Source organism: Microcaecilia unicolor, chromosome 3, assembly GCF_901765095.1.
Source record: "Microcaecilia unicolor chromosome 3, aMicUni1.1, whole genome shotgun sequence".
Classification (NCBI taxonomy): domain Eukaryota; kingdom Metazoa; phylum Chordata; class Amphibia; order Gymnophiona; family Siphonopidae; genus Microcaecilia; species Microcaecilia unicolor.
This window is the reverse complement of record NC_044033.1, coordinates 302,761,213-302,788,114: the sequence shown is the minus strand read 5'-3', so window position 1 is coordinate 302,788,114 and position 26,902 is coordinate 302,761,213. Positions and strand designations below refer to the sequence as shown.

General features: G+C 48.7%; 1 protein-coding gene across 1 annotated transcript in view; it reads right to left on the bottom strand.

Moving 5' to 3' along the window:
• Positions 1 to 26,902, bottom strand: part of LOC115466761 (ATP-dependent 6-phosphofructokinase, muscle type-like) — a 243,842-nt gene that overhangs the window by 5,883 nt on the left and 211,057 nt on the right. The window contains 6 exon segments of the mRNA XM_030198256.1: positions 15,977 to 16,082; positions 16,546 to 16,645; positions 19,020 to 19,131; positions 23,853 to 23,914; positions 24,572 to 24,588; positions 24,591 to 24,735. Coding sequence (XP_030054116.1) covers positions 15,977 to 16,082; positions 16,546 to 16,645; positions 19,020 to 19,131; positions 23,853 to 23,914; positions 24,572 to 24,588; positions 24,591 to 24,735 — 542 coding nt within the window.

Here is a 26,902-nt window from a genome sequence, read left to right as displayed (position 1 = left end):
TATAAGTATCGGCGAAACAGGGCTTCCCTGTCAGGATATGGAGAGAAAGCAGGACATGAAGCTAATATAATCGCTGTGGAAGTATCTGCTGTGATTTATAAAAGATTGTTTCAACATTACAGTTGCCATCCAAGATAAGTAACATTTGCGTTACATTGTTTACATATTACCGTGTCTCCATCTATGAAGTGTTGTTGAAGGTGGATGGACAATAAACTATGAAGTAATTGAATGTGGAGTTTTTTTGACTTCTGATTAAAGGGGCATGCTTTCTTATTATAAGGTGATTCCTTTGGAAGTAAGTGTTGCCGGTTATACTGAGGTCTTTATTCTCCACAATTTTTCATGTATTTGAGTCCATGATCTCCTCTCAACACTTGATTACATTGTAGAAAATTGTGAATTTACAGTGATTTTAATTACCCCCATATAGACTGGGTTAATGTAACATCACAGCACACTAGGGAGATAAACTTCCTTGATGAAATAAAGGACAGCTTTATGGAGCAGCTGGTACAGGAGCTGATGAGAGAAGGAAAAATTCTAGACTTAGTCATTTGTGGAGCGCATGATCTGGAACGGGAGGTAACGGTCCGGGGGCCACTTGACAACAGTGATCATAACATGATCGCCTTTGAAATTTGCTTTCAAAAAGGTAAACATAGGAAGTCAAATATGTTAGCGTTTACTTTAAAAAAGGAAGCTATGATAAAATGAGAGGAACAGTAAAAAAAAAATACTTAGAGGAGCGACTGAGAGGGTTAGAAACCTACAACAGGCATGGATGCTGTTCAAAAACACCGTCCTGGAGGTCCAGGCCAAACATATTCCACGTATCAGAAAAGGAGGACGGAAAACTAAACGACAGCCGGCATGGTTAAAAAATGAGGTAAAAGAGGTTATTGGAGCTAAAAAGGAATCCTTCAGAAAATGGAAGAAGGAACCGAATGAAGAAAATAAGAAGTGGCATAAGGAATGTCAAGTCAGATGCAAAGCGCTGATAAGAAAGGCAAAGAAAGATTTTGAAAGAAAACTGATGATAGTAAATTTTTTTTTTTTTAGATACATTAAAAGCAGGAAGCTGGCAAAAGAATTGGTTGGCCCGCTGGATGAACGGGGTGTAAAAGGGGCGATCAAGGAAGACAAAGAAGTAGCTAAATGAGTTCTTTGCATCGGTCTTCACCGAGGAAGATTTGGGAGGGATACCGGTGCCAGACAGGGTATTCGAGGCCGACGAGTCAGAAAAACTTAATGAAATATCTGTAAACCTGGAAGACGTAATGGAGCAGTTCTGCAAACTGAAGAGTAGCAAATCTCCTGGACCGGATGGTATTCATCCCAGGGTACTGACAGAACTAAAAAATGAGCTGGCAGAGCTACTGATAGTGATTTGTAATTTATCCTTAAGATCGAGCGTGGTACTGGAAGATTGGAGGGTGGCCAATGTAACGCCGATATTTAAAAAAGGTTCCAGAGGAGATCCGGGAAATTATAGACTGGTGAGTCTGACATTGGTGCCACGTAAAATGGTAGAAACTATTATGAAGAACAAAGTTACAGAGCATATTCAAAAGCATGGACTAATGGGACAAAGTCAACGTGGATTTAGTGAAGGGAAGTCTTGACTCGCCAACCTGCTGCATTTCTTTGAAGGGGTAAACAAACATATGGACAAAGGTGAGCCGGTTGATATTGTGTATCTAGATTTTCAGAAGGTGTTTGATAAGGTCCCTCATGAAAAACTAAAGAGGAAATTTGAGGGACATGGGATCGGAGGTAGTGTCTTACTGTGGATTAAAAACTGGTTGAAAGATAGGAAACAGAAAGTTGGGTTAAAAGGTCAATATTCGCAATGGAGAAGGGTAGTTAGTGGGGTCCCTCAGGGATCTGAGCTGGGACCTCTGCTTTTTAACATATTCATAAATGACCTAGAGATGGGGCTGTTACTGAATGGTTTTCCAGGTCTGGGGTAAAGGGGGGGGGGGTAAGGAAGGGTAAGGGAGAGGGCGGGGGGAGGATAGGTATATTTGATGGGGTAATAAATGTTGGAATAAAATTCACAAATGCTGCATGTTAGTAAGCAATTGTTATATATTTAGATCGAAGTTGGATGGACGTTATATGCAGAGCCTGTATGACAATGTTTGTGTTGCTGCAATGTCAATAAAAAACGTTTAAACATAGATGGTTGACAAGAAGGGGGTGGAGTCAAAAAGCTTACTAGCAGGCTATGACTCCTTCAGTTTCAGGCAGGCTTAATTACCTCCCACTATGTCTGCCCTCTTCCCTGAATGTTGACCTGGGAGCCCTCAACCAGGGAAGAGGAATCTCAAGCCACTATCCTGGGACACCTCAACCAGGGGACAGGTCTCCACCTACAGACCTAAAACTGTAGACCTAGACTAAGTCCTGCTTCACTAGGCCAACATGTGCTACAGTCTGCTGGAGACAGAGAATACTGGCCAAGTCCCTTCCATCTGCTGGCATGGAGGCATAAACCCTCTAGCAGGATGATGAGGAAATGTACCTTTAGCTTGAAATACTTCTGAAAGGATTACCACAAGATACAGGGGTACTTAAGCTTTTGATGCCAAACATCTCTTATCTGAAACAACTTATGTGGTTTGTGAAGTTCATGAGATCTCGTGATACTTCTTTAAAAGGGACTGTAACCTACAAAAGACTCCAGCTTTCTCTAGGAGCACTATGGGCCCAATATTCAGACCGCGAGAGGTAGCCGAGCTGCCACTTGTGGTCGGCTCTGAGCCCAGATATTCAATGACAGGCCATTTCTGGTGACCGGCATTGAATATCCAGGTGTATTTTGGCCGGTTTAACCACCCAAGCCGATATTCAACACTAGACAGTTAAGTTTAAACCAGCCAAAGATAAACCTATTTTGGTAGTGAAATTTGTCCACCAAACTTAGCCGGTGATGCACTGAATATCGGTGGATAGCCAGTTATATCGCACAATATAACTGGCTATCTGCTAAGCACTATCTGCTAAATTATCGCTGGATAGCCGGTTAAGTAACATTTAACTCGCCAGGCGCCATTTCTGACTGGTTAAATGGTTTTATTGTGGATCATTTTTATTATGTAATTCCCAATCAGGCAGAAAAAGGAAAAATCAACACAAGTTACAGGTATTTGCAAAACATCTTCATGACATGAACTCTGGGCTCAAATTACTTGAGTTGATATCTCTCCCTAAATAGACTCCCCCCTCCTTCCCCCCCCCCCCCCAAAAAAAAAAAAAAAAAATCCACCATGACACCATGCCCATAGGAGGAGGTAACCAGGTTGAAAGTTACATTGGAAGTTGAATATTAGCTTTAGGCACCAGTATGTGCCATGTCCCTTCCCTAACTCAGCCACCCGGGGAATATAAGTGATTTAAGATCATACTCCTTGCAACAGGTGATATAGATTACAAGTATGGATCCCATAGAGGTTTAGTTACTTGTTTTACCAATGCTGTTGCATCCCTCACTTCCCACAGTGCCAGTGTATGGATGTGGGATTGCCAGGATCAGAAGGATGGCGGCTCTGGGTTTACCCAGGAACACATTATGCATTTCTTCCCCACTGCTATAAACTTCCTAAGTCCTCTTGTCCCTGCTCATCCTATCTAGGCCTCTCATCTGGTCCAAAAACACCAGATGCTCAGTGAATTGGAAGCTATGGCCATATATGCCGCTCAGATAGGAGGCCACCCCTGACCAGAATTGATGGATAGATACACAGGCCCACATAGACTGATAGAAAGGGAAATGGGACTTGATATACCGCCTTTCTGAGGTTTTTGCAACTACATTCAAAACGGTTTACATATATTCAGGTACTTATTTTGTACCAGGGGCAATGGAGGGTTAAGTGACTTGCCGAAAGTCACAAGGAGCTGCAGTGGGAATCGAACTCAGTTCCCCAGGATCAAAGTCCACTGCACTAACCACTAGGTAATGTCCTTCCTGGAACATCGGAGGCACCTTGAGGAGGTCAGTCCCCCCACTCTACACAGCTGTATCTGAGTGAAGCCCTATGAAGTACCCGAAATGCACACTCCCTTAGATCAGCTCCCAGAGTCAAAGAAGGGATCCTACTAATGGCCTGTGCTGCATTCCACTTCAAGTCTCTCCCCAAATCTGTCTTCTGCCTAGCTTTAATCTATGGAAAGTTCTTCCCCCCCCCCCCCCCCCATCAGGGGCTGGACCGCCTTAACTAGACCAGAAATGGGGAAATGGATAGCCTATCAGCCGCCACTGATTCAAGAAAGCCTCTTATTTTTCTCCCTGTCTTACATTTTAAACTATCCTGGTCTAGGGAGTTGATGACAGTGTTTCAGCTGGCAATAAGCAAATTGGTCACCTCCCCTCCCCAATTGTATCTCTGTGTGCTGGCCAAAGGTATCAAAGGATATCATGTTTCCCTCTTCATTGAGCATGTTCTCCATCAGGCTGTATCCCTGTAGTTCCCATCGGGTGAAGGTTGCATTCTCCATTCTCGGGGGGAAGGATAAGTTTCCTCTCAGTGGCAATTGATCTGTATCTATGGAGGTGCTTCCCAGCCACTGAGTCAGCTGGAGCCATGTGTCCCTCAGTGGCCTATATAGTACATTTCCGCAAGGGAGGTGGTATGAGTCGGGCGGGGCCCTGCAACAGTGATCAAATGTTATAGGGAGCATATAGTAGTTGCTCGTATCCAGTGGGGTATAATCCGATCTGTTCAGACGCCTCGCCTAGGTGGCATAGGAGACAAGATTAGTTTTACAGCTGTAAGTCTGGGATGCCCAACCCTCCCCCTCTCCAATTGCCATACAGGTACAGTAGGCAAATGTTTGCCTTCTTTCCCCCCCAGCAATATTTGGTCAGTAGCTTCTAGGTAGAACACCACCGTCCTATATAGGCTAACCCTCTCCGACAGTGATATGGGCAGTGCCTGCCAGCTCTCTAGCTGCCTACATGTCATGTCCATGAGGTGGGTCACAATAAAGGAGCATAACAGCCTGGTGGAGTGTGGCAACTGGATCCCTAGGTATTGGAAAGACTGCCCACCCACTTTAGGGGGAAAGTCCCCCTCCAGGTCCAGCATACCTCCTCTTCAATGGCTAGGGCCTCTGATTTGGACAGATTCAGTTTAAAGCCTGAGTAGTCCCCATATTCTTGGAATGTGGTCAGCAATCCCTCGAGTGAGCTGTGGGTCTGAGAAGTGTACTAGCAGATCATCAGCGAAAGCTGCTATTTTAAATGAGTTGTCCCCCCTTCCTACCCCTTAAATCCCCAGGTTAGAGAGGATGTCCCTTATCAACGGGTCTAATATCAACACAAGTAACAGTGGGGATAGTGGGCAGCCTTGTCTGATTCCCCTATTTAGAATGAATCACAAGACTTCACTCTAAATAGGGGAACTCATGTTTCTCTTGTTAACATATACTCTTGGCTGGGGAGCTGAGTATAGTGAATGATACATACCTGTAGCAGGTGTTCTCCGAGGACAGCAGGCTGATTGTTCTCACGACTGGGTGACATCCGCGGCAGCCCCCACCAACCGGAAGAAGCTTCGCGGGCGGTCCGCACGCAGGGCACGCCCACCGCGCATGCGCGGCCGTCTTCCCGCTCGTGAGCAACCGTTCCCGCCAGTTGAATGACAAGCAAAAATGATGAAAACGCAACTCCAAAGGGGAGGAGGGAGGGTAGGTGAGAACAATCAGCCTGCTGTCCTCAGAGAACACCTGCTACAGGTATGTATCATTCACTTTCTCCGAGGACAAGCAGGCTGCTTGTTCTCACGACTGGGGTATCCCTAGCTCTCAGGCTCACTCAAAACAAGAACCCAGGTCAATTGAACCTCGCAACGGCGAGGGTACAACAGAAAATTGACCTACGAAGAACAACTAACTGAGAGTGCAGCCTGGCCAGAATAAATTCGGGTCCTGGAGGGTGGAGTTGGATTTACACCCCAAACAGATTCTGCAGCACCGACTGCCCGAACCGACTGTCGCGTCGGGTATCCTGCTGGAGGCAGTAATGTGATGTGAATGTGTGGACAGATGACCACGTCGCAGCTTTGCAAATCTCTTCAATAGTGGCTGACTTCAAGTGGGCCACTGACGCTGCCATGGCTCTAACACTATGAGCCGTGACATGACCCTCAAGAGCCAGCCCAGCCTGGGCGTAAGTGAAGGAAATGCAATCTGCTAGCCAATTGGAGATGGTGCGTTTCCCGACAGCGACCCCTAGCCTGTTAGGGTCGAAAGAAACAAACAATTGGGCGGACTGTCTGTGGGGCTGTGTCCGCTCCAAGTAGAAGGCCAATGCTCTCTTGCAGTCCAATGTGTGCAACTGACGTTCAGCAGGGCGGGTATGCGGCCTGGGGAAGAATGTTGGCAAGACAATTGACTGGTTAAGATGGAACTCCGACACCACTTTCGGCAGGAACTTTGGGTGGGTGCGGAGCACTACTCTGTTGTGATGAAATTTGGTATATGGAGCATGAGCTACCAGGGCTTGAAGCTCACTGACCCTACGAGCTGAAGTAACTGCCACCAAGAAAATGACCTTCCAGGTCAAGTACTTCAGATGCCAGGAATTTAGTGGCTCAAAAGGAGGTTTCATCAGCTGGGTGAGGACGACGTTGAGATCCCATGACACTGTAGGAGGCTTGATAGGGGGCTTTGACAAAAGCAAGCCTCTCATGAATCGAACGACTAAAGGCTCTCCAGAGATGGCTTTACCTTCCACACGATAATGGTAAGCACTAATCGCACTAAGGTGATTCCTTACAGAGTTGGTCTTGAGGCCAGACTCTGATAAGTGCAGAAGGTATTCAAGCAGGTTCTGTGCAGGGCAAGAACGAGGTTCTAGGGCCTTGCTCTCACACCAAGCGACAAACCTCCTCCACTTGAAAAAGTAACTCTTTTTAGTGGAATCCTTCCTAGAGGCAAGCAAGACACGGGAGACACCCTCAGACAGACCCAACGCAGTGAAGTCTACGCCCTCAACATCCAGGCCGTGAGAGCCAGGGACTGAAGGTTGGGGTGCAGCAACGCTCCGTCGTTCTGCGAAATGAGAGTCAGAAAACACTCCAATCTCCACGGTTCTTCGGAGGACAACTCCAGAAGAAGAGGGAACCAGATCTGACGGGGCCAAAAGGGCGCGATCAGAATCATGGTGCCGTGGTCTCGCTTGAGCTTCAGTAAGGTCTTCCCCACCAAAGGTATGGGAGGATAAGCATACAGGAGGCCGGTCCCCCAATGAAGGAGAAAGGCGTCCGACGCTAGCCTGCCGTGTGCCTGAAGTCTGGAACAGAACAGAGGCAGCTTATGTTTGGTCTGAGAGGCGAAAAGGTCCACCGAGGGGGTGCCCCACTCTCGGAAGATCTTGCGTACCACTCTGGAATGAAGCGGCCACTCGTGCGGTTGCATGACTCTGCTCAGCCTGTCGGCCAGACTGTTGTTTACACCTGCCAGGTATATGGCTTGGAGGAGCATGCCGAACTGGCAAGCCCAACGCCACATCCCGACGGCTTCCTGACACAAGGGGCGAGATCCAGTGCCCCCCTGCTTGTTGGTGTAATACATTGCAACCTGATTGTCTGTCCGAATTTGGATAATTTGGCAGGACAGCCGATCTCTGAAAGCCTTCAGTGCGTTCCAGATCGCTCGGAGCTCCAGGAGGTTGATCTGCAGCTCCTTTTCCTGGAGGGACCACAGACCCTGGCTGTGAAGCCCATCGACATGAGCTCCCCACCCCAGGCGAGATGCATCCGTCGTCAGCACTTTCGTGGGCTGCGGAATTTGGAATGGACGTCCCAGGGTCAAATTGGTCCGAATGGTCCACCAGAGCAGCAAAGTGCGGCAACTGGTGGAGAGGCGGATGACATCTTCTAGATTCCCGGTGGCTTGGAACCACTGGGAAGCTAGGGTCCATTGAGCAGATCTCATGTGAAGACGAGCCGTGGGAGTCACATGGACCGTGGAGGCCATATGACCCGGAAGTCTCAACATCTGCCGAGCTGTGACCTGCTGAGACGCTCTGGTCCGCGAAGCCAGGGACAGGAGGTTGTTGGCCCTCGCTTCGGGAAGGAAGGCCTGAGCCGTCTGGGTATTCAGCAGAACTCCTATGAATTCCAGAGATTGGGTTGGCTGGAGATGGGACTTTGGGTAATTTATCACAAACCCCAGCAGCTCCAGGAGTTGAATAGTGCACTGCATGGACCGGAGGGCTCCTGCCTCCGAGGTGTTCTTGACCAGCCAATCGTCGAGATATGGGAACACGTGCACTCCCAGCTTGCGTAGATACGCTGCTACCACCACGAGGCACTTTTGTAAACACCCGTGGGGCAGAGGCGAGCCCAAAGGGCAGCACACAATACTGAAAGTGCCGTGCGCCCAGGCGGAATCTGAGATACTGTCTGTGAGCTGGCAGTATCGGGATGTGAGTGTATGCGTCCTTTAAATCCAGGGAACATAGCCAATCGTTTTCTGAATCATTGGCAGAAGGGTGCCCAAGGAAAGCATCCTGAACTTTTCTTTGACCAGGAATTTGTTCAGGCCTCTCAGGTCTAGGATGGGACGCATCCCCCCTGTTTTCTTTTACCACAAGGAAGTACCTGGAATAGAATCCCTGCCCTTCCTGCCCGGGTGGTACGGGCTCGACCGCATTGGCGCTGAGAAGGGCGGAGAGTTCCTCTGCAAGTACCTGCTTGTGATGGGAGCTGAAGGATTGAGCTCCCGGAGGACAATTTGGTGGCAGGGAGGCCAAATTCAGGGCGTATCCGCACCGCACTATTTGGAGAACCCACTGGTCGGAGGTTATGAGAGGCCACCTTTGGTGAAAAAATTTTAACCTCCCTCCGAACGGCAGATCGTCCGGTACGGACACTTTGAGGGCGGCTATGTTCCCGTGGATCCAGTCAAAAGCCCATCCCCAGCTTTTGCTGTGGAGGCGCAGGGGGCTGCTTAGGCGCATGCTGTTGATGAGAACGAGCGCGCTGGGGCTGTCCCTGTGCCTGACGAGGCCTTCGGGCCGGCTGGGTGTACCTATGCTTGGCAAAAGAATAGGGCACAGCCTGCCGGGCCCGAGAAAAACGTCCACCTGCTGAGGTGGATGCTGAAGGCGCCCGGTGGGAGAGCTTGTCGAGGGCGGTTTCCCACTGATGCAGTTGGTCCACCAGCTGCTCGACCTTCTCACCAAAAATATTATCCCCCCGGCAAGGAACGTCGGCCAGTCTCTGCTGGGTGCGGTTGTCCAGGTCAGAGGCACGCAGCCATGAGAGCCTGCGCATCACTATACCTTGGGCCGCAGCACGAGATGCCACGTCACAGGTGTCATAGATACCCCTGGACAGGAACTTTCTGCACGCCTTCAGCTGCCTGACCACCTCCTGATAAGGCCTGGACTGCTCCGGCGGGAGCTTGTCAACCAGGTCCGCCAGTTGCTTCACATTGTTCCGCATGTGGATGCTCGTGTAGAGCTGGTAAGATTGGATGCGGGTCACGAGCATGGAAGATTGGTAGGCCTTCCTCCCAAACGAGTCCAGAGTGCGAGACTCCCGCCCCGGGGGCGCCGAGGCGGTATCCCTCGAACTCAATGCCCTCTTGAGAGCAGAATCCACGACCGCCGAGTCATGAGGCAATTGGGGCCGCATTAACTCTGGGTCCGAGTGAATTCTGTACTGGGACTCTGCTTTCTTGGGGATGGTGGGACTAGATAACGGTCGCATCCAGTTCCGAAGCAGTGTCTCCTTAAGGACATTATGCAGCGGCACCGTGGAGGACTCTCTAGGTGGTGATGGATAGTCGAGGACCTCGAGCATCTCAGCCCTCGGCTCATCCACAGAGACCACGGGGAAGGGAATGCAAATAGACATGTCCCTGACAAGGAGGCAAAGGAGAGGCTCTCAGGAGGCGAGAGCTTCCTCTCCGGTGAAGGCGTGGGGTCAGAGGGAAGGCCCACAGACTCCTCTGAGGAGAAATATCTGGGGTCCTCCTCTTCCCCCCACGAGGCCTCTTCCTTGGTATCGGACATAAGCTCATGTAGCTGAGTCCTCAACCGGGCCCGGCTCGATGTCGAGGCATCAAGGCCTCGGTGTCGTCGAGCGGTGGACTCCCGCGCCGGCGGGGACGAAGCTCCCTCCATCGACGTCGACGGGGACTCCACCTGCGTGGCGGCGGTGTCGAAGGCCTCGGCACTGGGCTGGAGCTCGCCAGCGCCATGGTCAATGGCGCCGAGGGCGCAAGCACCCCCGGCGCCGGCACAGCCTGGCGCATCAGCCCTTCCAGGATCCCCGGAAGGATGGCTCGGAGGCACTCGTCCGGGCCCGCTGTCGGGAAAGACGGGGGGGGCCGGTAGAGGCATCGGTGCCGGAAGCTGCACCGAAGTGCTGGGACCCTGACGCGTCGGTACCTCCACTACCGAGGGGGACCTTTCTTCTCGACGTGGACGCTTCAGCGTCGACTCCTCTCCGGCACCAAGGGCCAGGCGCACCGATGGGGACCGATGACGGTGCTTCTTCTTTTTTTTGCGGTGCTCGTCATCGGCGCCAGGTGGAACGGAGGAGGAGGAGGTCGATCCCCCTCGATCTCGAGGGGCCGGGTCGGACAGGGTTCGGTCCCGAGGGCCATGAGTAGAGGGAGTGACCGGGGCCGATTGCCCACGCGGCCTCTCACCCCTACCGTCACCGGAGGACCGGCGGGCCGACGGGACCTGTACTCCTGGGGTCGATGCCATTGGTGCCGATTTCGCGGACATAGATACCAGTACCGAAGAATCGCCCGTCGATACCGATGCCGTCGAGGTCGACGTCGAGGGGCCGGCGCAAGTTCCAAAAAGACGGTCCCGAAGAACTTGCCTCGCAACCTGAGTCCGTTTCCGGAGACCAAGACACAAAGAACACGACTTGATATTGTGCTCCGGCCCGAGGCACTGGAGGCACCAAGCGTGGGTGTCGGTCTGTGAGATAGGCCGGCCGCACCAACCACACTTCTTAAATCCACTCGGGACCTTCGAGGACATCGACGGAAAAATCGCGTCGGCGAAGTTAAAGTCGTCGATGGTGGCGGTAAATCACACCTCGAAAAATAAATCGACCGCGCGGCCACAAGGCCGCAACGCGACGCCCCCGCTAGAAAACGAGGGAAAAAAATTCAGCGTGTTCGCTTCTTTTTTTTTTTTTTTTCGGAAAGGAAAAAAAAAGGTTTGAAGCGCGCGGCATCAAAAAACAGAAAATTAGCGAATTCGCGGACAATGCGACGGTTTTCCGGGGCTGACTAAGAGAGAGCGGCGACGCACGACTCTCTCCAGCGCGGAAAAGAAAAGACTGGCGGGAACGGTTGCGCACGGGCGGGAAGACGGCCACGCATGCGCGGTGGCCGTGCCCTGCGTGCGGACCACCCGCGAAGCTTCTTCCGGTTGGTGGGGGCTGCCGCGGACGTCACCCAGTCGTGAGAACAGCAGCCTGCTTGTCCTCGGAGAAAGTGTTTGTATTGCTCTGACGAATGAGCCTTACTCTGTTGAATGCCTTTTTGGCATCAAAGCTGATTAACAGCGAAGGGGTTTTTAGTGCATTCTCTAAGTTCCATGGAGGTCAAGAACTTCCAAAGCTTTTTTGCTACTGATCTGTCCCGTACAAACCCCACCTGGGTTTCATGCACCAAAGAGGGGAGCACCTGAACCAATCTGTTTGCCATTACTTTTGCCAACAATTTACTTAGCAATGAGATCGGTCTGAAGGACTCTGGGAGGGGGGATCTCTGCCCAGTTTGGGGAGGACTACGATTTGGGCCAGGTTTAGATCTCTTGGTAGCATCTGAGGGTCCAGGCAGGCTCGGTACATAGCTGTCAAAGGTTCTAGAATAGAATCACCCTTGATTTGGGAGGAGGGGATCTATGCCCGGTTTGGGGAGGAATATGATTTGGGCCAGATTTAGCTCTCTTGGTAGCATCTGAGCAGTTCGTTTAGATTGGTCTGTAGTGTTTGCCTATTGGTGTCTGTGGTTGACCTGCCGTACTGTTGCTGGGCCTCCCTAACCGGACTATGGTTCGGTTTCTGGCCTTCTTTTTGTAGCTGGAGTAACTGATAATATCTCCTCCTCTGAGTACCACCTTCGTTGTTTCCCAGAATAACATAGGATTATCAACATGGGCGGGAATTGTTTTATAAGTGTGTCAGCATTGGGAAAGGTGTTCAGGGAACTTAGCATCTCCATATAAATCTAAGGGGAACCGCCAAGAGCGCGGCTCACCCTGGTCAGGTGTCGCTCTCCAATCTACCCATATCAAGGCTTGGTCAGAGATTTTGTTCGGGCCAATCTCTGCCTTCTGGATGGAGGAGAACAGCGAGGAAGACATGAGAATGTAGTCGATTTAGGATTGCGTGCTGTGGGCTCTAGACACGAGGGTATAGTCTTTCTCTTGGGGGTGTAAATCTTCCACGTATCTAAGATGTCCAAGGTCTGGCCTAGCTGAGGAAGCCCTTGGGTTGGGCGGGTGGAGTTCGTCCTAGGGTGAGACCTATCTATGAAGAGGTCCCAAACGCCATTAAAATCTCCCGCCACTATAATAGATGTATCCCCGATGCTTAGTAGTGTATTCCGCAGGGGCATTAACATTACAGAGGATATCCACTGCCGACCACTAGGAGTTTGCAGAGGATATAGCGGCCTTCAGTGTCTTCTTCTACTCTCTGGATTTGGGTTGCCAGGCCCTTGCGCACCAGTACCGCAATCCCCCACTCTTCCCCCAATCCTGTGCAGAGATGCAGTTACTTACCCACTAAGTGTTCAGCTTTGCATATTCGATTGTGGAGAGATGGGGTTCCTGCAGGAAGGCCACGTCTGCCGTGTCTATTTACAGCTTGCATGATTTTCTCACATTTCATTTGGGAGCATATGCCCTCCACATTCCAGGAGACTATTCTAACCATGGTCAATATTATTACATCTTGCCATTTCCATTTCCACATTCCCTGAGCAAAGTGTAGAGGGGGTATCCCAGCTTTTACCCCCTCTGCCTGTGTGTACCTCCCCCTCTATCCCTTACCTTGTCATTGGACCGTCTCCATTGGTCTGCTTTGCCAGACCCATAGTCCTCTGGCCTCTGCCATCTCCTGGTCTCCTCTCCAGTACACCAATACTTTTCCTAATTACCTCAAACCTTAAGAATAAGACAGGTGTTGTCCCCTCTTCCCTTCTCTCCTCCTCCTCCCTCCCCTATGTTGCATTGTTCCACCTTAAAAGGGAACAAGACTTCCACCCTGTGCTACCCTTCCGCCCCGCCCATTTACCCCGACCCCGGAGTCCTGGGAAGCATCAGTCAGTTCCATCTCCCCTTGAGGTTATGGATAGTCCTTATCGCTCAGGGAGCAAAGCAAAAAAGAAAAGAAAAGAGGGACATAGGGGCCTCAGCCAAGCAGAACTATTGTCCAGGCATTAATGTTTGAGTTTGCAGCTTATTAGAGGTGCTACATCGTCTCCCCAGGGTGTGTAGTCCTTGGTGTTTGTTCCTGGGTTCTTGGTCTGACCTCTGTCCCGGGGGCCAGTGAATCCTTCTGTAGCCAAGTCTTCCGACCCTCTGTCTGTACTTTGTGCGGGGGGAGCAGGCTGTTGCTGTTGTCCATTCTCTGTTGGGATCTCCCGGAGTCTCGGGGGTAGGCGGTGGTCTCCATGTTCAGGCAGCCGTGTATGCAGGGCTCTTCTTCCAGATCTGTAGTGACAAGCTGTGGAAGGTTCTGATGGCTTCTTGTCCGGGTCAGCAATAAAGTCTCATGCCTCCTTTGGGGTGGTCAGGAATTTGCGCCTGCCATTATCAGTCACCACCAGCTTGGCTGGGTACCACAAGCCCACTCGAAGGCCCCGATTCTGGATCTCTACCTTGTAGGGGTGGCACTCCTTTCTCTTCTGCACCAATTCCAGACTTAAATCAGGGCACACTCTGATCTCCACTTGGTCATAGGAACAGAGTTGTCGTGCTCTCTGGAGCACCATCTCCGTCTCTTGAAAGTGTAGGAGCTTCACTATGAAGGTGCATGCCAGCAGGCCAGCTTCCAGTCTCGGTCTCCGCTCCCTGTGAGCCGGTTCTATTTCGTACTTCAGTGTTGCAGGTGGCTCAGGGAAGCAGATATGCAGGAAGTTTTGAACACGAATCACAGGGTTCCCCCCACCTTCTCTCCTCTCCGGGACCCCTAGGATCCGAATGTTGGAGCGCCTGTTCCTGTTTTCTTGGTCCTCCATCTTATCCAGTAGGTGATCCACTTGTTTCTGCAGGGAGCTATAAGAGCACTTTTCTTCCCAGCCTTCCTCCAGGGTGTGGATCCTCGATTCAAGCGTGTCTAGTCTTGTAGTAAGGGCCTTGAATCAGTCTACCGCGCCACTACTAGATCCACGATCTCCAGTTTGGCTCCCTGGATTTCTTTGAGGATCAGGTCCCTCATTACCTACTGCGTTTTACCCCCAGTGCTTCCTGCTCCTTGATCCGTCGGCTCGGGGCTGTTGTCGGGGACCTGGCCGGGCTGTTAAGGTCTCTGCCTGAGGGGCTTGCCCTGGCTGTGTACATGGCTTTGATAGTAGTAGTTGTTTTTGAGCAAGTTGGTTTCAGAATTCAGCATAATGTCTTAGGTAGGCAAGCCCTGGGGCCCATAGCGGGGTAGATCAGGACGAGCGTCTGAGTCCTGGGTCTCTCTATGGCACAGTCCACCCAAAGGTTTCCCCTCTGTAGTTCTCCTGCCACTCACCAGCCGACCTCCATGTGCTTTTCTTCTAATGTGTCCTGGTGCTGGGCTGTAACCCTCCCGCTCTCCCCTCCAGGGCTCCAGTTCAAGTGACTCTGGGTTGCTCTGCCGTTATTGCCTGTTGCTGCCTTGCCTCCTGCAGGCGCCGGCCATTACCTGGGAGTTTGCCACGTGTTTCCCCCAGTTGGGCTCATATTCTCAAGTGCGCTGCAGATCTCGGGCCATCTCCTGCTTGCTGGTTCTCTTTCAGGTGCTTCGGGGTCCTTCCACTCAGTGCAATTGACCCGCTGCTCTGTTTTCCACCCTGCCCTGCCTCCTGTGCCGATCCTGGCTTGGGCTGCCTCCATGGTCGGCGATGCCATGTGTTCCCGCTGGAAGTCCCCTGCTCTTCTAGGGATCGCGTTCCCTACTTCTGCACCCTGATTTCATTTCCTACCACTTGGGCGCACTCCGGTGGTCTCTGGGAGGTGTTTATTCAGGGTCTGGGCATTGAGGCACCGGCGGGGGTAGGTTGGGTGGGGGAGCCCTACGGAGCTTGGCTACAGTGCGGCCATCTTGGTCGCGAGCCCCACCGGAAGTTGGTTAAATGGTTTTAAATAATCAGCTGGTATATTTCTGAGAGCGTTTAATACTATATTAATGTGGTGTATCTGCAGGAAAAATATGAACTGGGGTACCCTTTTCTATTTTGAATGAGTTGTGGTTTGTGACTGTTTGCTATTGCATCCTTCAGAAGACACAGACGAGAATGTGGGAGACCATTTTCTCTATGCAACTGGTTAACAAGAAGCCTGATTCCCTGTATAGAGTTGAGAAGATTCCTGGATTTGAGAAGCACCAGTTACCACACCAGTCAGTTATAGTGACTCTGTCATCAAAAAGGCCATGAGGACAAAAACTGACTTAGTGGCCCTGGGATTATGCTTGTACTCTGTATGTTCTTGTGAGAAGATTTATCAGATAGCTATGCTCACTCTTATCCTAAGTTAAAGCACCTCTGGAGGACTGGGTCACTGCAATGGGTGACGTCATGCCTAGCAGAAAAGTGATGACCCCAGGGTGCACAACAATAAAAATAAGACCTTACAATTTTTTTTTCTACTGCAGTGTATTACAACTATACACTGACTGCCTCTCAGACACAGTGAAAAAGAGCTTTAATATTGGAATTAGATAAGACATTACAATATTTTTTATCCATATTTCACATCAGGTTAGAGAACTGCAGTTGAAATTCCATAGCTTACTCAAAGTCAGTCTGCTCCTTCAGTTCAGTCAGAGGCTGGAAAACCAAACTCCGCTTGCGCATTCCCAACAGACAGGCTGAATCTGGAGTGTTGGCAAAAATGCGTCCTGTAAGAGAGCACAGGTCAGTCAGTGCTGCGGAAAAGCATATGGGGTGGATAATTTTATACATTTTGGGGGGGGAAAGGACTTTTATAAAATTACCCCATGGGTTACACGCATACTTTTAAGAGACACGCATATAGGCATGCTTTGGAGAAGTGTTTGGGCAGAACACGGGTAGCATTGCGAATTAGGTGTGTTCTTTACGTACTAGCACTTACATCTGCTTCTAAGCAGGTGTAAATGTCCAGTGGGTACTATGCAAGCTCCTCCTTTGTGTCCAGGGAGGAATAATTTGTAGTGTGTTTGACATTCCCAGTCATTCTGTAATGTTGATGCCTATGTCAATTAATTCAATCTAGGTGTGATGTCTGCTAGTTACTCCTACGATTTTATTAAGCCAAATATACTAGACTTAGGGGTCTTCTTCCTCTCTCAGCCTAGGCAACCTGTTATAAATTAGACCCACCGTGTCTGGTGCATTCTTTAATCTTCCCAGTTATCCAGCTTATTGCCTTGGCTCCCATTTTTGTGCCAAAGTTTCTGTCAAACGGCGTTGGTGTACCACCCTGTGACACAGAAAACATTTTTTGTTTATTTCTTCTTCAGTAGATGTACAAAGTACATTAAAATGAATAACGATTTCACCAGGGTAGACTAACCACAATAATAATTAAAAAAAAAAAGGGCTTGTAGCTATCTGTCTAAACTGTACCAATCACCACACACAAAAAGTTTATTTATACAATAGCCAGGAAAAAAAAATCAACGTTTTTCTCTACATTATTTATTTATTTCTTGCATTTGTATCCCATATTTTCCCACCTATTCTTTACCTTTCCCAGAAATTTCTTGTTATTGGAGGAAATTTGGCCCTGATATTTAACAAGACTTATGCAGTTGGTGCAGATGCTCACTGCGTAACTAATTAAAACAAAAAGTGCTCTAGTTACATAGTAACATAGTAAATGACAGCAGAGACCTGTTCGGTCCATCCAGTCTGCCCAACAAGGCAAACTCATTTTAAATGGTATGTGATACTTTATACCCGAGTTTGATTTGTCCTTTCCATTCTCAGGGCACAGACTGTACAAGTCTGCCCAGCACTGTTCTTGGATTAAGTTCTGAAGCTAACGTCAAAACCCCTTAAAATTTACACTCCAGCCCATCCATATCTATTCAGTCGCAATCATGGCGTAGACCGTAGAAGACTGCCCAGAACCGGTTTTGCTTAGTTATACAAATAATTTTATTCAGAGAAGGTATCATCATGGGCTATCCTCATAAACAAAGGCATAGACCAGTGCCGGAGAGAGTATGAGGGAGGCTGAGGGTGGGCCCTAAGTATATGTAAAAATGCAAATTCAACCAGCGAAAAAGCAGTCTAACATGCACATCAATGTGGTCAATGCTTAAATATATATATATATAAGGCTAGATTCTATATATGGCACCTTAAAGATAAGCCTAGGAGTATTCTATAAACTATGCCTAAAGTAAGCACGATTTATAGAATACTCCTAGCGCCTGTCTATATGACTAAATTTAGTCGCAGGCATTTATACCAAGTAAAACTTGGTGTAAATGCCTACGCCTAAGTTAGGCACAGAACAGGTGTAGTCTATAATAGTGTGCATAGTTCTAGAAATGCCCATGATCTGCCCCATTCCATGCCCATGGCCACACCCCATTTTCCAATCTGCATCTTAGAATTTATTCGCATCAATTTACAGAATACACTTATAAATTTGTGCGCATACATTCTAATTAATGCCAATTAGCGTCAATAATTGATTGCTAAGTGGCAATTATTGGTGCTGATTGGCTTGTTAAACTAAGTTGCGTACACTAATCAGAATACAACTTGATTTGCAAACGCAACTAAGTCTCACTATATAGAAAATGAGGGATAAGGCCTGGTGCCACTGAATATATATAGAATGTTAAGTGCTGGTTCAAAATTTATGCAATTCATGGCCTCTTTCAATATCAGGCCACTATATGTCCACATGACAGAATGCTATCCTGTGTTGTTGAAGTCTTTGCAACTCTAAAGAAATTCTTTGGAGCACAGTTAGAATTAATTAGCTACTCAGCTAATTTCGTAAATAAGACACACCTGTGTGGAATTGTTTTTAGTCAATAATCCAGAGGCCTTTAAAGCCTTTTTTTTTTTTTTTTTTTTTAAATCTCTGGGTAGCCAGCTGATATCTGGTCACCAGGGGTAGATTGGCCCACCCTTCCATCACTACTGGACTTCTTTAGCCAAGCTCTTCACAGGAAGAGGAGTGCTTATTGGCAGAATAAAACATACAAATAGAATAAAGACAATTCAAAAAGAAATTAAAAACATTCCTATTTGAGGATGCATTTAGCTAATTCTGAGATATCTTATTTCCTGCTCCCACCACTGCTGTCCCCAGATAGCTGAGGAGAGTGGCTGCTGGGGTTTTTTTCTTCAGTTCTATTGCTCATTGTATTTCCTTTCCACCTTGCTGTTTTTATATTATTGTTAACCACTCAGAAAGTCTTCTAATGGGCAGAACATCAAAGTTGAATAAACAAACTACAGCTGCCAATTACCCAGATCCAGGAGAGAGATTTTGGGCCAGTTCTGGATTTCTAAGATTCCCATCAAGCATTGTGGGGCCTCTAGCACTGATTGCAATCAGTACCTCATTGATTTGGGATGTAAGTCCCAAACCAGGAGTGGACCAAAAGATCTCTCTCCTAGAAGCGGTAAATTGGCAGCTGAGAGACAGAAATCAAACCATTCCCCCTCCCAGATCATCTCTCTGTAGCAGGACTGAGAGAACCACAAACTGCCAGTGCCTGTACTGTACCTGCTTTGTAAACAAATGAAAGATTTGGTTTTCAGTGCTGACAACCCTGCATAAGAACTAAATTTTCTAGAAAAAAATGCATTAAATCGAAACCTGTTACCTGTTGCATGTGTCCAAGAACATTCTTCCTACAATCAAAGGTGCCACGTCCTTCCTCTGAGTATAAATTAAAGATGAAATCTGTGCTGTAGTTTTCGTTACATTTTTCATTCCTACAACACAAGATCAAAGAGTTCATACCTGGGGATCGCAGTATAAGGCATCTTGTAACCTTCCTGGGCCAAAACTCAGCAGAAGGCTGGAAATATAACTTGAAACAGATAAGCTATCCATTTACAATCATTAAAAAAAACCTTTAAATGTTTTTATTTTTATCAAAAGACAAGCAACACTCTTCAACAAGACAAAACAATAATACCAAAGCGAACAAAAAGATCACATAACTGAAAACATAGAAGCTTTAGTAAACTTATACAAGAAAAATTCCTTCTCTTCCCCATTCAACAAACCCCACCCCCCTCTCCAACCTCACCCCCCCCCCCCCATTTCCCCAATACCTGCCTAACACCCAGAAATATGTAGACAAGCACCATTGTTCCTTCAGCGTCTATCCACCTCACCTACACCATAAACCCACAAAGTCCCCCCTCCCCCCAGCACTTAAAGAACCCCTCCTAAACTGAAGAATTCTTGGATTTTAGCCCAGTCTCCCTTGGTGGTAGTGTACAAGCTTTTCCTTTGATCCGTGAGCTGTTCCACAACTAATAAAAGTCACAACCATTGTAACCAGTCAACAATGAAAGGTCCAGATGCTTTCTTCCAACATGCAGCGATTTCACATTTTGCCGCTAACAAGGCAGAGCATTTTAAGTGACGCTGCCAGCGAGGTCCATTTATAATCATTTTTATATTCAGCGGCAGAAGGCAGAAAACTGTTGCTGCAAATATACATGTGTAACTAAATGGAGAGCATATCTGTTTAAAGCTGTACTCATTATTTTGGCTGCCACCACTTAGAAACAGGGCCGCCGAGGGGGGGGGGGGGGCAAAATTCACCAGGCCCAGCGCCAGTGTCTCTCTCCCTCTCTTGCTCCCAGTGGCGTACCAACGGCAGGGCGGTGGGGGATGTCTGCCCCTGCATTTAAAAAAAACCCTCTGAATCGGCAGTGCCAGCGTGTAGCACCTCGCATCTGGGTGAAAGAAGCAGATTGCCTTGGGCCTTCCCTCACTGTGTCCTGCCCTCATAGAAGTAGGAAGTTAAATCAGAGGAGGGCGGGACACAGTGAGGGAAGGCCCGAGGCAATCTGCTTCTTTCACCCAGACGTGAGGCGCTGCGCTGCAGATTTAGAGATTTTTAAAAATGCAGGGGACTGGGTTGCAGACAGAAGGGGACTGTTGAAGGAGCTGAGGGTAGGCAGATGGTGAGGGGGGGCTCAGATGGGAGAAGGGGGCTGAAGCTGGAACTGGGGTCTGAGAAGAGGCAGGAGGGAGAATGGGTCTGTGTCACGTCTGTGGTCGTGACCACCCTCAGACTTACCCTATTTCTGGGAATCAGTGTCTATGCTGGTTTCTGTCTACTTCTGAGTTAGCTCTATCTCTGTGGGCTGGCTGCTTTAATGGCTTCACTACTCTACACTTGTGTGTATTGGGCCTCTCTGTACTTCAGTGGGCTGTTCCTGAGGTAGCTCTGTCTCAGGCTGGGTGGGCTGGCTGCTTCCAGCCTGACACTAATTACCTCACCAGACTACACCTGTGTGGGTTAGGTTTCTCTGGCTTCTGTATGCTCCCTGCCTGTGGCCTGAAGGGGTGACTTCATCTGTCAGGGCCTTTGCATTGCCAATGCCTCCGCAGTGCCTTAGGTCCCGAGGTTAGTGTGCTGTTTGCGCAGTTAGCTTTCCTTGTCTTTTCTTGTGGGCTTCCAGCCCTTCTGCTTTGTTAGTTACTATCACCTGTGGGCCTTGCCTTCTGGCTCAGGGTATTATTGCTCGTAGGCTTTCTGCCCTAGTCTACTACTTACCTGTGGGCTTCTTGCTTTCCTGCTCAGGTATTTGCTCTGTGGGCTTTCAGCTCTTCTGTGTCTATTGTTCTGTGGGCTTCAGCCCTTCTGTGCCCATTGCTCTGAGGGCCTCCAGTCTATCTGTGTATTTCACTTTTATCTGTGGGCTTCTAGGCCTTCTGGGTGTATTACTGCTGCCTGGGGGGGTTTCCAGCCCTTCTGTGGGCTTCTAGCCTTTCTGGGTGTATCTTTCTGACCTGTAGGCTTTCAGCCTTTCTGTGTATATCACTCTTATCTGTGGGCTTCTAGGCCTTCTGGGTGTATTACTGCAGTCTGGGGGTTTCCAGCCCTTATGTGGGCTTCCAGCCTTTCTGGGTGTATCTCTCTTACCTGTAGGCTTTCTGCCTTTCTGTGTATATTATTCTCGGTTGGCTTCTAGTCTTTCTGTTCTCCCTGTTCAGTGGCTCTGCTCCCTGTCTGAGGTTGGTTAGCAGCTGATGCTGCAGCCATTTCTCTCCTTTCTATCTGTTAGCTACTGTAGCTCCAGTCTAACCCTTCCTCTGGCAAGCGTATCTGTCATTCCCATTCCCTTGAGCTTAGCTTGTATGTAGCTCCTGTGTCCTCTTTCCTGCCAAGCTAAGCTTCCATGGACACCCTGCCTGCCTAGTGTTTGGGTGAACCTGGATCCAGTCAAGCCTGTGCCAGTTTCCCAAATCCTGTGGGAGAAGCCTGTATGAGTATCCTGTATCCTGCTTCTCAAGCCTGAACCCTGCTGTAGGACGTTGTTCCTGGATTCCTTGTTGCTTTCCTCTTCAGCTCCAGCCCAGCCACTCCAGTCCTGTCTACTTCAGCCCGTCTTAGGGTTGCCTGTCTCCTGTTGGGTGGTTTTGCCTGCTGCTTCCACCTCCGTGACAGCGGCCTCAAGGGCTCACATTTCCCGAGAGACCTGACAGTCTGGGGCTGAAAAGGGGGGCAGATGACAGAATGGGGCTGGGGTTGAAAAGGGCGGTCGTAATGCAAGACAGGTGGATGAAGGGGACTAGAACTGGGGGCTGAAAAGGGGACAGTGAGAAAGTGGCTGGGGCTGATCTCAGGACTGGTAGTGGGAGAAAAAGGCTGGGGCTGAAACTGGGGACTGGTGGTATAATGGGGCTGGAAAGGGAAATGGGACTTGATATACTGCCTTTCTGAGGTTTTTTTGCAACTACATTCAAAGTAGTTTACAAATATTCAGGTACTTACTTTGTACCAGGGGCAATGGAGGGTTTTAAGTGACTTGCCTAGAGTCACAAGGAGCTGCAGTGGGAATCAAACTCAGTTCCCCAGGATCAAAGTCCACTGCACTAACCACTAGGGGGCAGAGAGAGAGAGAGAGAGAGGGGACAGATCCTGGATGGAAGGGAGATAGAGGGAGGGCAGACCCCGGATGGATGGGAGAGGTAGGGCATTGGTGGGTGGAAGGTGCAGAGAGAGGGTAAACTCTGGATGGAAGAGAGAGAGAGAGCAGACAGTGGTTGGAAGGGGGAGAGAGAGAGAGAGAGAGAGGGCAGACAGGGGCAGATGGTGGATGGAAGAGAGTGAGAGGGCAGATAGCAGTTGGAAGAGGCAGAGGGGGAGAGAGAGGGCAGATGGTGGATGGAAGGGAGAGAGAGGGCAGACAGCCTGAGGGGAAAAGCAGCTGCATGGGAAGGCCACGCGCGCAGACCGAAGAAGAGCAGCGTTGGAGGACAATCTCTTCTGCTGGTGGGGCCTTGGGATCCCCCGCCAGCCAAGGTACTTAACAGTTGCGGCAGGCAGGTGGGTAGCAGAGATCGAGGAGGGTGGGGTGGTAGCAGGAGCGATTGGGGGGGGGGGGGTGGACACAGCAGTAGCGATCGGGGGGGGGGGGGGGGGCTGGTGGCGGTGATCCTGGGGGGAGGGACCCGGCGGCAGCCTTGCCCAGGCCCAGCTCAGTCTCTGGGCAGCCCTGCTTAGACACAAATTATAAAGAGAGCAGTTGATTTTACCACTCTCCCCATAACTTTTGATGCTACCTCTGCCCTGCCTAGAATTCTGCCCTTTTTAAAGATATAAACTCTGACCCTTCAGTGATTTCAGAAATCAGAATTTGTGCGGGTTGCAGCCAGAAAATTCTAAAACAGCACTTAATGGAGCAAGCAGCAAGTACTGACCACAGAAGTGCTATACAAATATTAATCCATTTATATTTGGGTAAAAATCAAGGCAGAAAAGTGTGCAAAAGCTTGCAGATCAGTCTCCTTGCACAGTTTTTTGCAATAGTACATGTTCTGCGTGAGAATTTGGTCTGCTGAGCTTCTGGAAGGGAAAAAGTCTGCTAAACACTTGCAAACAACCCCCACCCCCCAAATATTGCTGCAGGGCTTCTATTTCTTTGGACCTTGCAGCTTCTTCCTGTTCCTCTGAGTTTCTAGCTCAGTCAGAACCAGGGCTCAAATCTGGTGCTAGGAGTCTTCATTCACCACTACTTCTTTTTCTCTCCCCCCCCCACACCTTCTGTTTTATTTATCTTCCAACTTACTTTATTATAATCAATGCAGTAAGAGCCCTCAGCCAAGGGCTATGCACCAGGTTTCCTTCCAGAACCCTGCAATCCTGGGCCTTAAATATAGCCACTAGATGTTACCATTGCATAATAATTGAATCCCCCCTCCCCCATCCTCCCCGGAGGCTCTGAGTGCTATCTCCACCACTGCTCCAGCCTCAGTGAGCAGAAGAGCTAAGTTGGGAATTGAACCAGAGTCCCTCTATATGGCAGTGACCAGCACTAATACTAAGCCACTGGACCAGCGCCATTCAGCTGATTCTTTCAGGCAAATTCTCCTGGTAGATTTTTTTCACAGGCACTTTTGCCAACACTGTGTTTTCTCTTTTTGGAAATGTATTTTATTTCACAATGAATCTCAACATGCCATGTACCTCAGTATCAGTCCTCTCTTTACAGTTGTCTTCATTTTTGCGGTCAAATGTTCAACATTCATCTGTCACAATAAAAGAAAGCACAGTTTTAAAGCAATCAAAAACAAGGGGAAAACAAACTAGTATCCTTACCAAAATTCACAAAAAAGTTTGTTTGTGGGGATTTTTTGGAATCAGTTGTTTTTCTCCAGGTATGGAGCTTTTTACATTAATTCTTTCCCCCCCTGATATTTGGAAACCAATGATAGGACTACAGCTCCTTTCAGCTATAGTAGGTTGATATTTCTAAAAAGTACCCCTATGAGGAGTTTTGATGTTTCATTTTATTTACTATAGATTATTCCTTAAGTCCCCAGGGTGTGTATTCCTTATCTTTAAACAAACCTTTTTTGTGAATTTTGACAGTTCTAAAGCAGCCATAATAGCCAGATTACCTACAACATCGGCTTGCTAAGTTTCTAGACTCTGCTGCCTTCTCTTTGAATCTTTTCCCTTGGTCTCTTTCTCTGTCTTTCCAGCTAACCATAGCCAGAAACGAACAGTGGAACCTTTTGATTTACATCCATATTTGCCCTCCTATGCAGGGCCACTGCAAGGGCGCCATATATATGCTACCCTTTTGAATGAGTTTGAGTGTGTGAGCACAGGAGCCTGATGGGAAGAAGGGCACAAAAAAAAAAAAAAACCCCTTCTGACCAGGGTGCCTTCCCTGTTCTTACCTGCAGGTCATGGATGAGAAGGACTCCTCGAAGATATAGCAGCATCAGCTCCTGTAGAGAGGGCCGGCCATGGTCGCCAGATACCCACAATACCCTCCCATTGTCTCAATGATGAACACTCTCCGCTTGGTACCAGCCGCAGACTGTTTAATACGATCGCATGTCTAAGAAAAAAGGCAAAGAAAACTGCCAATATTCTGGTGTAGCAGGCCGTCAAAATGTTATGTCATTGCAGTGCAGACAGAACATTCGGACCCTGCTCTAGAAATTAAGGGGTAGATATTCAAAGTGATTTAAACAGCCAGTTACTTGTGTGGGAGCACTTAAACAGTTAGTGGTGATCTTCAGTGGACCTAACTGACCACCTCACCAGCTAGGTTAGGGGTGGGTCATGCGCGGAATGGCTACTCAGCCAGTTAGCAGCGATATTCAGTCCACTAATTGGCTAAGAAAAAGAATCAAGTTAGGACATCAAAACAGCTACTCCAACTTTATGTTCTGTTGGGCCGATGATCAGAAGCAAATGCGGGCGCTAGAGGCTATTAGCGCCATACTAGCGCCTGTGTTTGCTACTGCCCTGTGATCAGAGCCTCCGAGCGTGTGAAACAACGTGCTTGCGGGTTCTGACAGCAAGTAGCATGCAAATACTTGCTAAACAGGGTTCTTACTGCAAGTAGTATGCAAATGCATGCTAACCATATTCCTCCCCCATGATCAGTGGGCAGCGCGACAAACACTGACGCTGTCTGTGGAAAGCCTACATCAGCTCGGAGTTGGCAAAAGGGTTTGCAGACCATTAGGGAGGAATGGTGAGCCCTCTCCAGCATTAATTTAGTTGCTAGCAGGCCCCCCATTCCCCCTCTCAGAAACCCGACCCCCCCCACCCCAAGCCAGCGACACGGGGGGGGGGGGGGGCTGGAGGTCCGGCAGACCTCCAGTCCCCTTGACCCTCCCTGACACAAGTTCATGGGTGGCTGGAGATCCGGTGGATCTCCAGTCCCCCTAATTCCCCCTTGCACCCTCCCAAAAAAGCTCAAACCAACCCCCCCCAAACCTGGTGGTCTAGCAGCCCTCTTCCCCCCCCCCCCCCCCCCCCCCCCGTACCTTTGTTGGAGAGGGAGTAGTATTTTCTTTCCTCTTCTAGCACTGCCTTGAAAAAGGGGCATCTAGGGTCACAAGTACCTGGCAAGATCCCAGAACAGCAAAACAGATTTTATGCTGCTTATCCCAGAATATGTAGTGGATTTTCCCAAGTCCATCTTAATAATGGCTTATGGACTTTTCCTTTAGGAAATTATCCAAATGTGCTTTTACCACATTCTATGGCAATGAACTCTAGAATTTCATTACTAATTGAGTGAAGAAATATTTTCTCTGATTCGTTTTATGTTTCAATCATTTTTGTTAAACTGTAGTAAATAAACATTATACAGCTTACTGAGGAAACTTCGTCTATAGCATTATAGAAAAATTCAAACTTCCCTTCCTCCCCATCTCACACCACCCAGAATTAGTTTCAACATTTTTTATTGCTGATTCACATGGTAATACATCTGTTTGAATAAGTACATGACTAGTATTACATTTGCCAAACTTACAGTGGGGAAATAAGTATTTGATCCCTTGCTGATTTTGTAAGTTTGCCCACTGACAAAGACATGAGCAGCCCATAATTGAAGGGTAGGTTATTGGTAACAGTGAGAGATAGCACATCACAAATTAAATCCGGAAAATCACATTGTGGAAAGTATATGAATTTATTTGCATTCTGCAGAGGGAAATAAGTATTTGATCCCCCACCAACCAGTAAGAGATCTGGCCCCTACAGACCAGGTAGATGCTCCAAATCAACTCGTTACCTGCATGACAGGACAGCTGTCGGCAATGGTCACCTGTATGAAAGACACCTGTCCACAGACTCAGTGAATCAGTCAGACTCTAACCTCTACAAAATGGCCAAGAGCAAGGAGCTGTCTAAGGATGTCAGGGACAAGATCATACACCTGCACAAGGCTGGAATGGGCTACAAACCATCAGTAAGACGCTGGGCGAGAAGGAGACAACTGTTGGTGCCATAGTAAGAAAATGGAAGAAGTACAAAATGACTGTCAATCGACAAAGATCTGGGGCTCCACGCAAAATCTCACCTCGTGGGGTATCCTTGATCATGAGGAAGGTTAGAAATCAGCCTACAACTACAAGGGGGGAACTTGTCAATGATCTCAAGGCAGCTGGGACCACTGTCACCACGAAAACCATTGGTAACACATTACGACATAACGGATTGCAATCCTGCAGTGCCCGCAAGGTCCCCCTGCCCGGAAGGCACAT